This window comes from Oncorhynchus clarkii, chromosome 7 (assembly GCF_045791955.1).
Source record: "Oncorhynchus clarkii lewisi isolate Uvic-CL-2024 chromosome 7, UVic_Ocla_1.0, whole genome shotgun sequence".
Classification (NCBI taxonomy): Eukaryota; Metazoa; Chordata; class Actinopteri; order Salmoniformes; family Salmonidae; genus Oncorhynchus; species Oncorhynchus clarkii.
The window spans coordinates 84,420,589-84,436,819 of record NC_092153.1 but is presented as its reverse complement, the minus strand read 5'-3'; the positions used below and the strand labels follow the sequence as shown (position 1 = coordinate 84,436,819).

General features: G+C 43.8%; 2 protein-coding genes across 3 annotated transcripts in view; one reads left to right on the top strand and one right to left on the bottom strand.

Moving 5' to 3' along the window:
* The window catches only part of LOC139413939 (centromere protein P), a 179,568-nt gene that overhangs the window by 117,285 nt on the left and 46,052 nt on the right, over positions 1–16,231 (top strand). The window lies entirely within an intron of this gene.
* Positions 12,325–16,231, bottom strand: part of LOC139413926 (extracellular matrix protein 2, female organ and adipocyte specific) — a 46,052-nt gene continuing 42,145 nt past the window's right edge. The window contains exons 9-11 of the mRNA XM_071161788.1: positions 15,750–15,862; positions 15,438–15,651; positions 12,325–12,742 (exon numbers count right to left, since the gene is read on the bottom strand). Of these exons, the coding sequence (XP_071017889.1) occupies positions 12,574–12,742; positions 15,438–15,651; positions 15,750–15,862 (496 nt within the window). The 3' untranslated portion in view covers positions 12,325–12,573. The remainder of the gene's footprint in view (positions 12,743–15,437; positions 15,652–15,749; positions 15,863–16,231) is intronic.

The following is a 16,231-nucleotide window of genomic DNA, read 5'->3' as shown; positions in this document are numbered from 1 at the left end:
ATCGTGACTCAGAGAAACAAGTGTCTTTGAGACGCCCAGCGTGACTTAGAGAAGCAAGTGTCTCTGAGACTCCCAGCGTGACTTAGAGGAGGAGCAAGTGTCTCTGAGACGCTCAGCGTGACTTAGAGAAGCAAGTGTCTCTGAGACGCCCAGCGTGACTTAGAGAAGCACGTGTCGGAGACGCCCAGCATGACTTAGAGAAGCAAGTGTCTCTGAGACGCCCAGTGTGACTTAGAGGAGGAGCAAGTGTCTCTGAGACGCTCAGCGTGACTCAGAGAAACAAGTGTCTCTGAGACACCCAGCGTGACTCAGAGAAGCAAGTGTCTTTGAGACGCCCAGCGTGACTTAGAGAAGCAAGTGTCTCTGAGACTCCCAGCGTGACTTAGAGAAGCACGTGTCGGAGATGCCCAGCGTGACTTAGAGAAGCAAGTGTCTCTGAGACGCCCAGCGTGACTTAGAGAAGCACGTGCCGGAGACGCCCAGCGTGACTTAGAGAAGCAGGTGTCTCTGAGACGCCCAGCGTGACTTAGAGAAGCACGTGTCTCTGAGACGCCCAGTGTGACTTAGAGGAGGAGCAAGTGTCTCTGAGACGCCCAGTGTGACTCAGAGAAGCAAGTGTCTCTGAGACGCCCAGCGTGACTTAGAGAAGCACGTGTCGGAGACGCCCAGCGTGACTTAGAGAAGCAGGTGTCTCTGAGACGCCCAGCGTGACTTAGAGAAGCAAGTGTCTCTGAGACGCCCAGTGTGACTTAGAGGAGGAGCAAGTGTCTCTGAGACGCCCAGTGTGACTCAGAGAAGCAAGTGTCTCTGAGATGCCCAGCGTGACTTAGAGAAGCAAGTGTCTGAGACACCCAGCGTGACTTAGGAGGAGCAAGTGTCTCTGAGACTCCCAGCGTGACTTAGAGAAGCAAGTGTCTCTGAGACGCCCAGCATGACTTAGAGGAGGAGCAAGTGTCTTTGATACGCACAGCGTGACTCAGAGAAACAAGTGTCTCTGAGACGCCCAGCGTGACTTAGAGAAACAAGTGTCTCTGAGACACCCAGCGTGACTCAGAGAAGCAAGTGTCTCTGAGACGCCCAGCATGACTTAGAGGAGGAGCAAGTGTCTTTGATACGCACATCGTGACTCAGAGAAACAAGTGTCTTTGAGACGCCCAGCGTGACTTAGAGAAGCAAGTGTCTCTGAGACTCCCAGCGTGACTTAGAGGAGGAGCAAGTGTCTCTGAGACGCTCAGCGTGACTTAGAGAAGCAAGTGTCTCTGAGACGCCCAGCGTGACTTAGAGAAGCACGTGTCGGAGACGCCCAGCATGACTTAGAGAAGCAAGTGTCTCTGAGACGCCCAGTGTGACTTAGAGGAGGAGCAAGTGTCTCTGAGACGCTCAGCGTGACTCAGAGAAACAATTGTCTCTGAGACGCCCAGCGTGACTTAGAGAAGCAAGTGTCTCTGAGACGCCCAGTGTGACTTAGAGGAGGAGCAAGTGTCTCTGAGACGCTCAGCGTGACTCAGAGAAACAATTGTCTCTGAGACGCCCAGCGTGACTTAGAGAAGCAAGTGTCTCTGAGACGCCCAGCGTGACTTAGAGGAGGAGCAAGTGTCTTTGATACGCACAGCGTGACTCAGAGAAACAAGTGTCTCTGAGACGTCCAGCGTGACTTAGAGAAACAAGTGTCTCTGAGACACCCAGCGTGACTCAGAGAAGCAAGTGTCTTTGAGACGCCCAGCGTGACTTAGTGAAGCAAGTGTCTCTGAGACTCCCAGCGTGACTTAGAGAAGCACGTGTCGGAGACGCCCAGCGTGACTTAGAGAAGCAAGTGTCTCTGAGACGCCCAGCGTAACTTAGAGAAGCAAGTGTCGGAGACGCCCAGCGTGACTTAGAGAAGCAAGTATCTCTGAGACGCCCAGCGTGACTTAGAGAAGCACGTGTCGGAGACGCCCAGCGTGACTTAGAGAAGCAAGTGTCTCTGAGACGCCCAGCGTGACTTAGAGAAGCAAGTGTCTCTGAGACGCCCAGCGTGACTTAGAGAAGCAAGTGTCTCTGAGACTCCCAGCGTGACTTAGAGAAGCACGTGTCGGAGACGCCCAGCGTGACTTAGAGAAGCAAGTGTCGGAGACGCCCAGCGTGACTTAGAGAAGCAAGTGTCTCTGAGATGCCCAGCGTGACTTAGAGAAGCACGTGTCGGAGACGCCCAGCGTGACTCAGAGAAGCAAGTATCTCTGAGACGCCCAGCATGACTTAGAGAAGCAAGTGTCTCTGAGACGCCCAGCGTGACTTAGAGAAGCACGTGTCGGAGACGCCCAGCGTGACTCAGAGAAGCAAGTATCTCTGAGACGCCCAGCGTGACTTAGAGAAGCAAGTGTCTCTGAGACGCCCAGCGTGACTTAAAGAAGCAAGACTCTTTGAGACGCCCAGCGTGACTTAGAGGAGGAGCAAGTGTCTCTGAGACGCCCAGCGTGACTTAGAGAAGCAAGTGTCTCTGAGACTCCCAGCGTGACTTAGAGAAGCACGTGTCGGAGACGCCCAGCGTGACTTAGAGGAAAAGGTGTCTGTGAGACGCCCAGCGTGACTTAGAGGACTTGGAGGCGGCTTATGGTAGAGAAATGAACATTGAATTATCTGGCAACAGCTCTGGTGGACATTCCTGCAGTCAGCATGCCAATTACACGCTCCCTCAACACTTGGGACATCTGTGTTGTGTGACAAAACTGATAAGATAAGCTTTTTGTGCATATGGAACATTTCTGGGATCTTTTATTTCAGTTCAGGAAACATGGGACCAACACTTTCACATTTGGTATTTAGATTTTTGTTCAGTATAAATCCAAAATAGTTATTTTTCTTTTTATATCAATAAGTGGTCAAACTGAGCATCTAACCAATTAGGCTACTATACAGTTGGTAGTGCCAATGGGAAAGTCTCTGTTTTGGTCACTGTGCTGTGTAGCTAAAATGACCCCACTGCTAAGCTAGTTAACGTGTAGCTAAAATGACCCCACTGCTAAGCTAGTTAACGTGTAGCTACAATGACTCCACTGCTAAGCTAGTTAACGTGTAGCTACAATGACCCCACTGCTAAGCTAGTTAACGTGTAGCTACAATGACCCCACTGCTAAGATAGTTAATGTGTAGCTAAAATGGCCCCACTGCTAAGCTAGTTAATGTGTCTTTACAATGACCCCACTGCCAAGCTAGTTAATATGTCTGTACAATGACCCCACTGCCAAGCTAGTTAATGTGTCGCTACAATGACCCCACTGCTAAGCTAGTTAATGTGTCTTTACAATGACCCCACTGCCAAGCTAGTTAATATGTCTGTACAATGACCCCACTGCCAAGCTAGTTAATGTGTCGCTACAATGACCCCACTGCTAAGCTAGTTAACGTGTAGCTACAGTGACCCCACTGCTAAGCTAGTTAACGTGTAGCTACAGTGACCCCACTGCTAAGCTAGTTAACATGTAGCTACAATGACTCCACTGCTAAGCTAGTTAACGTGTAGCTACAGTGACCCCACTGCTAAGCTAGTTAACGTGTAGCTACAATGACCCCACTGCTAAGATAGTTAACGTGTAGCTACAATGACCCCACTGCTAAGCTAGTTAACGTGTCTCTCATTCACACTCTGTAGCAGCAGCTGGGATTGCATTCTCAATTTCCCATTTCCACTTAGGTTCTGTTTTAGGAATGAACTTTGGGCCAAACATAACCATTTGAACTAGGTTGGAATTACCAGAAATGTCCCAAACTCATACCCAACCAAAGCACAAAGTAACGTTAAATTCATGTTGCCGTCAGTGCTAAGTATTACACAATTCTTTTTCCATAAGTTTTCCATGTGGCATTGATATCTGCTTGCCACAGCAGTAACTGCAGTCTGAAGAGGTACTTATGGGGGGAAACACAGAGGGTCCAACTATGTTTAGGTTTGGCTGAGACACGCAGCTGCAGTATAATGGAAAGGCCCAGAAATGGGTGTTTTATTTATGTGTCAGTACACTATTATCTCTCTCCCATGGAGTCGGTGTGTAATGTCAGTCAGATCTGGTTTTAATATTACTGTCTAGCCCGACAATAGACTCTAGTCTAAAGCCTGCTTTAAGCTCATCTTGCATTCGGCATGTTAAAGTGGTAATCCGCGATTGGTAATCGTTTAATTTTTGTTATTTTTTAAAAACGTTTAGAAAAAAATGTATGATATATTATACCCTTTCGATTCTTGAATAAATTATAACCTATGGGCTAAGTTAAACTGTTATACCATAATATATCAGAACCCAAAATAGAAGCTTGTTTTACTTCATTGTTTGTAAGAAAACACTTTAGCCTCAAAACATGGTTAAAACTATATATTTTTTTGATATCATGGATGGCCAGTCCTTGCATCCATAGCTCTATCTATGAATTTGCAGTCTGAAAGGGGTACTTATGGGGAACTCAGAAGGTCCAACTATGTCAGGGTTTGGCTGAAACTCCCAGCTATAATGGAGAGGATCCTTTATTCGCGTTTCAGTACAGTATCATCTTTCTCCCATTTTGAGTTTGTGTAATATTTTCCTACGGAAGATCGGTCAGTTTACCGAGATCTGATACTAACATCAGTGTCTAGGCCTACAATAGAGATGACTCCAGTCATTTTTAGATTCAAACGTATAATCTCCACCGACACGTCTCACATTCTGCCTGTTGAATAATTGAAACAATCCAGTCTTTAAATAGTCAATATTGTCTAGGCCTACATACCGTACAGTGTCTTCACCCTTGGACTTTTCCCACATTTTTGTTGTGTTTACAAAGTGGGATTAAAATTTATTTAATTGTCCTTTTTTTGTTGTCAACGATCTACACCAAAAGCGCTGTGAAACCGAACTTTAAAAAAACAAAATTGTTAAAAAAAAACAAAAAAGACTAAAAATAAAACACATATCTTTATTACATATATTTCCAACCCCATGAGTTAATAGATGTTAGAATCACCGTTGCCCATTTATTATTTTGATCGTTGCTAGACAACCATTTGCCATAGATTTTCAAGCAGATTTAATTTGAAACTGTAACTCTGCCACTCAGGAACATTCACTGTCTTCTTGATAAGAAACTCCAGTGTAGATTTGGCCTTGTGTTGTAGGTTATTGTCCTGCTGAAAGGTGAATGAATCTCCCAGTGTCTGGTGAAAAGCAGACTGAACCAGGTTTTCCTCTACGATTTTGCCTGTGCTTAGCTCCATCCCGTTTATTTTTTTTATCCTGAAAAACTCCCCAGTACTTAATGATTACAAGTATACCCATAACATGATGCAACCCCACTATACTTGAAAATATGGAGAGTGGTACTCAGTAATGGGTTGTATTGGATGTACCCCAAACATAACACTTTGTATTCAGGGAAAAAAAGTTAATCACATTTTTTGCAGTATTACTTTAGTGCCTTGTTGCAAACAGGGTGCACATTTTGGAATATTTTTATTCTGTACAGGCTTCCTTCTTTTCACTCTGTCATTTAGGTTATTATTGTGGAGTAACTAGAATGTTGTTGATCCATCCTCAGGTTTCTCCTATCACAGCCATTAAACACTATAACTGTTTTAAAGTCATCATTGGCCTCATGGTGAAATCCCTGAGCCGTTTCCTTCCTCTCCGGCAACTGAGTTAGGAAGGACGCCTGTATCTTTGTAGTGACTGGGTGTATTGTAACACCATCCAACGTGTAATTAATAACAGCACCATGCTCAAAGAGATATTCAATTTCTGCTTCTTTTTTTTAAACCAATAGTTGCCCTTCTTTGCGAGGCATTGGAAAACCTCCCTGGTCTTTGTGGTTGAATCTGTGTTTGAAATTCACTGCTACACTGAGGGACCTTACAATTATCTGTGGGGTACAGAGATGAGGTATTCATTCAAAACCATGTTAATAACCTCTTTAATTGCACACAGAGTGAGTTCATCCATGCAAATTGTTACTCCTGAACTTATTTTTGGCTTTCTATAACAAAGGGGTTGACTCAAGACATTTCAGCTTTTCATTTGTAATTAGTTTGTCAAAATAAAAACAATTTCACTTTGACATGATGGGGTGTTGTGTGTGTGTGTGTGTGTGTGTGTGTGTGTGTAGGCTATTGACCAACAATCTCAATGTACATGTTTTTTAAATTCAGGTTGTAACAAAATGTGGAAAAAGTCAAGGGGTGTGAATACTTTCTGAAGTATACAGTTGAAGTGATCCTATATCATTGATAGTAGGACTGGTAGAGGCTGAGTAGACTGATAATAGGACTGGTAGAGGCTGAGTAGACTGATAGTAGGACTGGTAGAGGCTGAGTAGACTGATAATAGGACTGGTAGAGGCTGAGTAGACTGATAGTAGGACTGGTAGAGGCTGAGTAGACTGATAATAGGACTGGTAGAGGCTGAGTAGACTGATAGTAGGACTGGTAGAGGCTGAGTAGACTGATAATAGGACTGGTAGAGGCTGAGTAGACTGATAGTAGGACTGGTAGAGGCTGAGTAGACTGATAATAGGACTGGTAGAGGCTGAGTAGACTGATAGTAGGACTGGTAGAGGCTGAGTAGACTGATAGTAGGACTGGTAGAGGCTGAGTAGACTGATAATAGGACTGGTAGAGGCTGAGTAGACTGATAATAGGACTGGTAGAGGCTGAGTAGACTGATAATAGGACTAAGCAGACTGATAATAGGACTAAGCAGACTGATAATAGGACTGGTAGAGGCTGAGTAGACTGATAATAGGACTAAGCAGACTGATAATAGGACTAAGCAGACTGATAGTAGGACTGGTAGAGGCTGAGTAGAGTTGAAGTCGGAAGTTTACATACACCTTAGCCAAGTACATTTAAACTCAGTTTATTCACAATTCCTGACATTTAATCCTAGTAAAAATTCCCTGTCTTAGGTCAGTTAGGATCACCACTTTATTTTAAGAATGTGAAATGTCACAATAATAGTAGAGAGAGTGATTTATTTCAGCCTTTATTTCTTTCATCACATTCCCAGTGGGTCAGAAGTTTACATACTCTATTAGTATTTGGTAGCATTGCCATTAAATTGTTTAACTTGGGTCAAACATTTCGGGTAGCCTTCCACAAGCTTCCCACAATAAGTTGGGTGAATTTTGTCCCATTCCTCCTGACAGAGCTGGTGTAACTGAGTCAGGGTTGTAGGCCTCCTTGCTCACACACGCTTTTTCAGTTCTGCCCACACATTTTCTATTGGATTTAGGTCAGGGCTTTGTGATGGCCACTCCAATACCTCGACTTTGTTGTCCCTTTGCCACAACTTTGGAAGTATGCGTGAGGTCATTGTCCATTTGGAAGACCCATTTGCGACCAAGCTTTAACTTCCTGACTGATGTTGCTTCAATATATCCACATAATTGTCCTACCTCATGAAGCCATCTATTCTGTGACGTGCACCAGTCCCTCCTGCAGCAAAGCACCCCCACAACATGATGCTGCCACCCCCGTGCTTCAAGGTTGGGATGGTGTTCTTCGACTTGCAAGCGTCCCCCTTTTCCTCTAAACATAACGATGGTCATTATGGCCAAACAGTTCTATTTTTGTTTCATCAGACCAGAGGATATTTCTCCAAAAAGTACGATCTTTGTCCCCATGTGCAATGTCTCCATGCAAACTGTAGTCTGGCTTTTTTATGGTGGTTTTGGAGCAGTGGCTTCTTCCTTGCTGAGCGGCCTTTTAGGTTATGTCGATATAGGACTCGATTTACTGTGGATATAGATACTTTTGTACCTGTTTCCTTCAGCATCTTCACAAGGTCCTTTGCTGTTGTTCTGGGATTGATTTGCACTTTTCGCACCGAAGTACGTTAATCTCTAGGAGACAGAACGCATCTCCTTCCTGATCGGTATGACGGCTGCGTGGTCCCATGGTGTTTATACTTGCGTACTATTGTTTGTATAGATGAATGTGGTACCTTCAGGTGTTTGGAAATTGCTCCCAATGATGAACCAGACTTGTGGAGGTCTACCATTTTTTTCTGAGGTCTTGACTGATTTCTTTTGATTTTCCCATGATGTCAAGCGAAGAGGCTCTGAGTTTGAAGGTGGGCCTTGAAATACATCCACAGGTACACCTCCAATTGACTCAAATGATGTCAATTAGCCTATCAGAATCTTCTAAAGCCATGACATAATTTTCTGGAATTTTCCAAGCTGTGTAAAGGCACAGTCAACTTAGTGTATGTAAACTTCTGAACCACTGGAATTGTGTTACAGTGAATTATAAGTGAAATAATCTGTCTGTAAACAATTGTTGGAAAAATTATTTGTGTCATGCACAAAGTAGATGTCCTAACCGACTTGCCAAAACTATAGTTTTGTTAACAACAAATTTGTGGAGTTGTTGAAAAACGAGTTTTAATGACTCCAAGTGTATGTATGACTCCTAAGTGTATGTATGACTCCTAAGTGTATGTATGACTCCTAAGTGTATGTATGACTCCTAAGTGTATGTATGACTCCTAAGTGTATGCATGACTCCTAAGTGTATGTATGACTCCTAAGTGTATGCATGACTCCTAAGTGTATGCATGACTCCTAAGTGTATGCATGCCTCCTAAGTGTATGCATGACTCCTAAGTGTATGCATGACTCCTAAGTGTATTTAACACCAGAAGTTCATGTCTACTAGTTGTCTGTATTCATGAGTATTTAGATAGCCAACTTATTCACAATCAGTTCAGTTCATCAGGGGTCAACGTAGAAACCCTGTTCATCAGGGGTCAACGTAGAAACCCTGTTCATCAGGGGTCAACGTAGAAATCCTGTTCATCAGGGGTCAACGTAGAAACCCTGTTCATCAGGGGTCAACGTAGAAACCCTGTTCATCAGGGGTCAACGTAGAAACCCTGTTCATCAGGGGTCAACGTAGAAACCCTGTTCATCAGGGGTCAACGTAGAAACCCTGTTCATCAGGGGTCAACGTAGAAATCCTGTTCATCAGGGGTCAACGTAGAAACCCTGTTCATCAGGGGTCAACGTAGAAACTCTGTTCATCAGGGGTCAACGTAGAAACCCTGTTCATCAGGGGTCAACGTAGAAACCCTGTTCATCAGGGGTCAACGTAGAAACCCTGTTCATCAGGGGTCAACGTAGAAACCCTGTTCATCAGGGGGTCAACGTAGAAACCCTGTTCATCAGGGGGTCAACGTAGAAACCCTGTTCATCAGGGGTCAACGTAGAAACCCTGTTCATCAGGGGTCAACGTAGAAACCCTGTTCATCAGGGGTCAACGTAGAAATCCTGTTCATCAGGGGTCAACGTAGAAACCCTGTTCATCAGGGGTCAACGTAGAAATCCTGTTCATCAGGGGTCAACGTAGAAACCCTGTTCATCAGGGGTCAACGTAGAAACCCTGTTCATCAGGGGTCAACGTAGAAACCCTGCTCATCAGGGGTCAACGTAGAAACCCTGCTCATCAGGGGTCAACGTAGAAACCCTGTTCATCATGGGTCAACGTAGAAATCCTGTTCATCAGGGGTCAACGTAGAAACCCTGTTCATCAGGGGTCAACGTAGAAACCCTCAGGATGTCCAATTAGAGCCTGCTTCACGCTCTCCCATCCTGCGTTCTTGATTAAAGAAACAATCCAAGACTTTTCAAGGAACCAATACTGTCAGATGTAGTGTTGTTTATGTGTTTCAACTTCAGAAGGACGTTATGTTGATTATTCTTCATGGTTCAGGTTTCTTAGCCTGGAGACTTATTAACGCGTTAACACAGGTATTACTGTCATTCAGGACAGTAATGTCTGATTAGGTTACCACCAGACACAGACAGACAGTTGAGAGTTGTTTCCATGGATACCAACCACTGTGTGTTTTGTGTGTGTGTGTCATTGAAATGAGAGGAAAATATGACCGACTGAACTGAACCCAGCAGGTTACGGTAAACTTGTAATTTATATACCTACTGTCTGCGTCATTAAAAAACAGAGGTCATGTGACAGGGAGAGACGTGATCAGTGGCTTGCATCCCAAATGGCACCCCTAGTCCCTATATAGTGCACTAACGTTACCCTACCCACAGGGTGAATTTCAGACGTAGTCAGTCAGTGGTTCATGGCTGATTAGCTGCTATGCTAGTCTCTCTTCGTTCAGAAAGCAGATGTTTAACAGTTTCTCAGTAGCTTTCTCAGAAGAAGTAGACTTTCTGTCACAGTATTAGCCTGGTCCCAGGTCTGTTTGTGCTGTCTTTGTCAATGACCATGGAAGTTGTCAAGACAACACAAACAGATATGGGACCAGGCTAGGTAATGACCACGGAAGTTGGCAAGACAACACAAACAGATCTGGGACCAGGCTAGGTAATGACCACGGAAGTTGGCAAGACAACACAAACAGATCTGGGACCAGGCTAGGGAATGACCATGGAAGTTGCCAAGACAACACAAACAGATCTGGGACCAGGCTAGGTAATGACCATGGAAGTTGGCAAGACAACACAAACTGATCTGGGACCAGGCTAGGTAATGACCACAGAAGTTGGCAAGACAGCACAAACAGATCTGGGACCAGGCTAGGTAATGACCATGGAAGTTGGCAAGACAACACAAACAGATCTGGGACCAGGCTAGGTAATGACCACAGAAGTTGGCAAGACAGCACAAACAGATCTGGGACCAGGCTAGGTAATGACCATGGAAGTTGGCAAGACAACACAAACAGATCTGGGACCAGGCTAGGTAATGACCACAGAAGTTGGCAAGACAGCACAAACAGATCTGGGACCAGGCTAGGTAATGACCACGGAAGTTGCCAAGACAACACAAACTGATCTGGGACCAGGCTAGTGTGACCCTGATATCCAATTTGTTAACTCTGTTATTCGCCTGTATTTTTCCAGCTACTGGAAAGTGTTCCTGAGGTATTTAAAGAAAATGTGCTTATAGCTCAGCGGTTTTGTATTATGGTACTTGTTTTGAGAAATTCAACAGGTTCTTCGAAGGACATTCTCACAGAGTAGCTATTCTTTCATTCTCAGTGACCTCAACATGACCTGACATCATCATGTACACTAGGTAACGCCTGCAGTGCTAATCTGAGAACTTGTCTGAATCCCAAGTGGCGCACTATTCCCTCCATAATAGCACTACTTTTGACCTTACCACTCCTGGGCCCTGAGGTAAAGTAGTGCACTATGTAGTGCACTAGGATGCCGTTTGGGACGTACCCTTGTCATGGGGTCTGGTGAGCATCAGGTGGAGTCCTCTGGCTCCTCGGTTTATAATGAATGGTTCATTGAAGCAGTTATTTGAATCGAAACAAAGTAAAGCTTTATTTGAGTCGTTCTGACATCGTGTGTTTGTACAGGTATGAACAAAAAAAATGTACTTGCACTTTGTATGAACTTGTCGATAATGCAATTCTCAAATGTAGCTTTTTATAAATTCACAATCCCCACTTTTACATCTTAGCCAGCCATGTACACGTGGTGTTGCAGACAGATTTAAAAACACTGAAAACTATTGTACAAGTTTCCATTCTACAGTGTAGTTTCTTTATAGAATGACTCGTGAAATAAGTCAGTTGAGGGCAAAGCAATATCATATATAAAACATGCTGATTATTATTATTATCCCAATATACATATCCCTATATACATCAGAGGTATATCTCCTTATTGTAGATCCTGACCCGCTGCTTGACATAGAAATACAATCTATAGAACGGGCTTGGAACCTCTAACCCTGGCAATTTGACTTGGTAAAGATGGTTCTATTTATATTTCTGTGCTTACTTGAGGACGCGTGTTGTTTAGTTGATCCATCTATATTCTCTCAGTCGGTGAACGTCAAGCGAACGAAATCTGAAGCAACGTCGTCTCAAACTGGGGACCAACAAAATAAATCACAGAGTAGGACTGAAAGGGCATCTCTAGACATGTTACATCCTCATCTGTACCCCTCGATCACCAGATCTACATCCCAAATGGCACTCTATTCCCTACCGGCCCTGGCCAAAAGTAGTGCACTATATATATATATGGGAATAGCTTGCAATTTGGGATGCAGACCAGATCATGCTGAGGTTAACTCTACTAGGAGGTCTTATTCAAACACTTCAATCTTTTAAATTAAGGTTTTTAGGAACAAGTCCAAGAAGCTGTGCCTCACTTCCCAAGAATGTTTCCATCCATGGAGTTTTAGAAGATGGAAAACCAGGAGTGGAAGGTGTATGTTCCTAACAGTCTCTTTCTCTCTGTCTCTCTCTCTCTCTCTCTCTTTCTCTCTCTCTCTCGTATAGTCGTTGATGTGAATTGTGTTGCATGACTCTAACAATGAGATACAGTTTGGAGTTTTTGTTTTTGGTGATTTCACTGACAATTTCTTTGGTTTTGGATTTTTTTGCTAAAATAACAGCGACTGAATTCCAGGCTCTGTTGATCTGAGAGGATAAGGATAATTGCTTCCTCTTGCCTTGTGATTGGCTGTGTGGAAATATCGCCATATTGTTTCCACCTATCCCAGCCTTTCAGATCTACAGGGGTGCCTAGGAAGAAGGGGATCTGTTTTGGCAATTCTGCCACACAGTTTTTCAAATCCTGTTACTTGGTCCACTGAGGTTTCAAGACGACGCTAGAGTAAGAGCGTACGCAGGAGAAGGCAATGGGGGAGATCTTTCTGGGGTCGATGAGGTTGTTCTCCAGACGCAGCATCACGATGTGGGAGTCCTCGTTGTTCTCAGGGTCACAGATGGCATCCTCAGCAAAGGTCCTGTAGGAGATAGAGAAACGATTGGTTTTATACGTCGTGAATCATACGTCATCCTATTCTGGATTTTATTTTCCTACATTTGACATTATGAACGCTGTATTTCACTGTATGGTTTACATCCGCCATTAACACACACACACACACACACACACACACACACACACATAGACACACACACATAGACACACACACACACACACACACACACACACACACACACACTCTTTAACACTCACTCACACACTAACACACAGGCTGCTGCTACTCTGTTTATTGTCTATCCTGATTGCCTGGTTACTTTTACCCCTACCTACCTACATGTACATATTACCTCAATTCCCTATCTGGTATCGCTGCACATTGAATCAGTACCGGTCCTCCTTATATATAGCCTCATTACTACCTGGTACTTCCTGTATATAGCCTCATTACTACCTGGTACATCCTATATATAGCCTCATTACTACCTGGTACTTCCTGGATATAGTCTCATTACTACCTGGTACTTCCTGTATATAGCCTCATTACTACCTGGTACTTCCTGTATATAGCCTCATTACTACCTGGTACTTCCTGTATATAGCCTCATTACTACCTGGTACTTCCTGTATATAGCCTCATTACTACCTGGTACTTCCTGTATATAGCCTCATTACTACCTGGTACTTCCTGTATATAGCCTCATTACTACCTGGTACTTCCTGTATATAGCCTCATTACTACCTGGTACTTCCTGTATATAGCCTCATTACTACCTGGTACTTCCTGTATATAACCTCATTACTACCTGGTACTTCCTGTATATAGCCTCATTACTACCTGGTACTTCCTGTATATAGCCTCATTACTACCTGGTACTTCCTGTATATAGCCTCATTACTACCTGGTACTTCCTGTATACAGCCTCATTACTACCTGGTACTTCCTGTATATAGCCTCATTACTACCTGGTACTTCCTGTATATAGCCTCATTACTACCTGGTACTTCCTGTATATAGCCTCATTACTACCTGGTACTTCCTGTATACAGCCTCATTACTACCTGGTACTTCCTGTATATAGCCTCATTACTACCTGGTACTTCCTGTATATAGCCTCATTACTACCTGGTACTTCCTGTATATAGCCTCATTACTACCTGGTACTTCCTGTTTATAGCCTCATTACTACCTGGTACTTCCTGTATATAGCCTCATTACTACCTGGTACTTCCTGTATATAGCCTCATTACTACCTGGTACTTCCTGTATATAGCCTCATTACTACCTGGTACTTCCTGTATATAGCCTCATTACTACCTGGTACTTCCTGTTTATAGCCTCATTACTACCTGGTACTTCCTGTATATAGCCTCATTACTACCTGGTACTTCCTGTTTATAGCCTCATTACTACCTGGTACTTCCTGTATATAGCCTCATTACTACCTGGTACTTCCTGTTTATAGCCTCATTACTACCTGGTACTTCCTGTATATAGCCTCATTACTACCTGGTACTTCCTGTATATAGCCTCATTACTACCTGGTACTTCCTGTTTATAGCCTCATTACTACCTGGTACTTCCTGTATATAGTCTCATTACTACCTGGTACTTCCTGTATATAGCCTCATTACTACCTGGTACTTCCTGTATATAGCCTCATTACTACCTGGTACTTCCTGTATATAGCCTCATTACTACCTGGTACTTCCTGTATATAGCCTCATTACTACCTGGTACTTCCTGAATATAGCCTCATTACTACCTGGTACTTCCTGTATATAGCCTCATTACTACCTGGTACTTCCTGTATATAGCCTCATTACTACCTGGTACTTCCTGTATATAGCCTCATTACTACCTGGTACTTCCTGTATATAGCCTCATTACTACCTGGTACTTCCTGAATATAGCCTCATTACTACCTGGTACTTCCTGTATATAGCCTCATTACTACCTGGTACTTCCTGTATATAGCCTCATTATTGTTATTATATTGTGTTACTATTTCCCTTTTTATTATTTATTATGTTTTGCCGTTAACCTCTGCATTGTTAGGAAATGGCTCGTCACTAAGCATTTCACTGTAAGGTCTACTACACCTGTTGTATTCGGCGCATGGGACAAATACACGTTGATTTGAAGTGATTACGTATATAGTCTATGCTCTGCTCTGCCAAGCAGTCAATACTCTTGAACTGAATAAGCTTGTCATGTGTTTTTTTTGTCTTTTCAAAGCGTGGTTGAGTGTGGTCATAAATAACAAATAACAGCAGTGACTAGTTAGCCTAATGAGGCAGCGGTTACACCCCAAATGACCCCTACATCCCTGGTCTATAGTAGTGTACTACGTAGGGAATAGGGCCCTGGTCTATAGTAGTGTACTACGTAGGGAATAGGGCCCTGGTCTAAAGTAGTGCACTACGTAGGGAATAGGGCCCTGGTCTAAAGTAGTGTACTACGTAGGGAATAGGGCTCTGGTCTAAAGTAGTGTACTATATAGGGAATAGGGCTCTGGTCTAAAGTAGTGCACTATGTAGGGAATAGGGCCCTGGTCTAAAGTAGTGCACTATATAGGGAATACGGCCCTGGTCTAAAGTAGTGCACTATATAGGGAATAGGGTCCTGGTCTATAGTAGGGCACTATATAGGGAATAGGGCTCTGGTCTAAAGTAATGCACTATGTAGAGAATACAGAGTGCGTCTACAGTACCTGATTCTGTTGTTATTGAGGTGGAGGAAGTGCAGAGTGCTCATCTGGTTGATACCAGGGGGAACCGTAACCAGCTGGTTGTGGTCTAAACACAGCTCTGTCATGGAGGTGTGAGCACCGAAGAAGGACTGTGGCTCCACTCCCTCCCCATCCAGCTTGTTGTGGGACAGGTACAGGTACTCTATCCCCGGCACCATGTGGGCGAACACAAACCCTGTATTAAAACATAAAGCAAGATGTACGTTTGTATTCCCAGAAGATAAGTACTTAACAGAACGAAAACATTCCAAAGCGATCCTGGATGGTACATACCTGGTATCCTCTCAATCTGGTTCCCTACCAAGACCAGGTGGACCAGAGCTCTGGGCAGGTAGGATGGGACCAGGTACAGACGGTTGTAGGACAGGTCTATGGACTCCAGGTTCCTGATGGGAGGAAGGGAGAGAGAGTGGGAAAAGGTCAAAGTAAACAAGAGGAGGGGGGAGGGGGTGAGATTAGTTTTATGTCGAGAAAATAAAGCTACATAGGAATGTGAAATAAACTGAGTGGACACAAAACATTAGGAACACCTGCTCTTTCCATAACATAGACTGACCAGGTGAATCCAAATGAAAGCTGTGATCCCTTAATGATGTCACTTGTTAAATCCACTTCAATCCGTGTACCGTAGATGAAGGCGGAGGAGACATGTTTAAAGAAGGCTTTTTAAGCCTTGAGACAACTGAGACATGGATTGTGTGTATGTGTGTCATTCAGAAGGTGAACGGACAAGACACCAACTTTAAGTGCCTTTG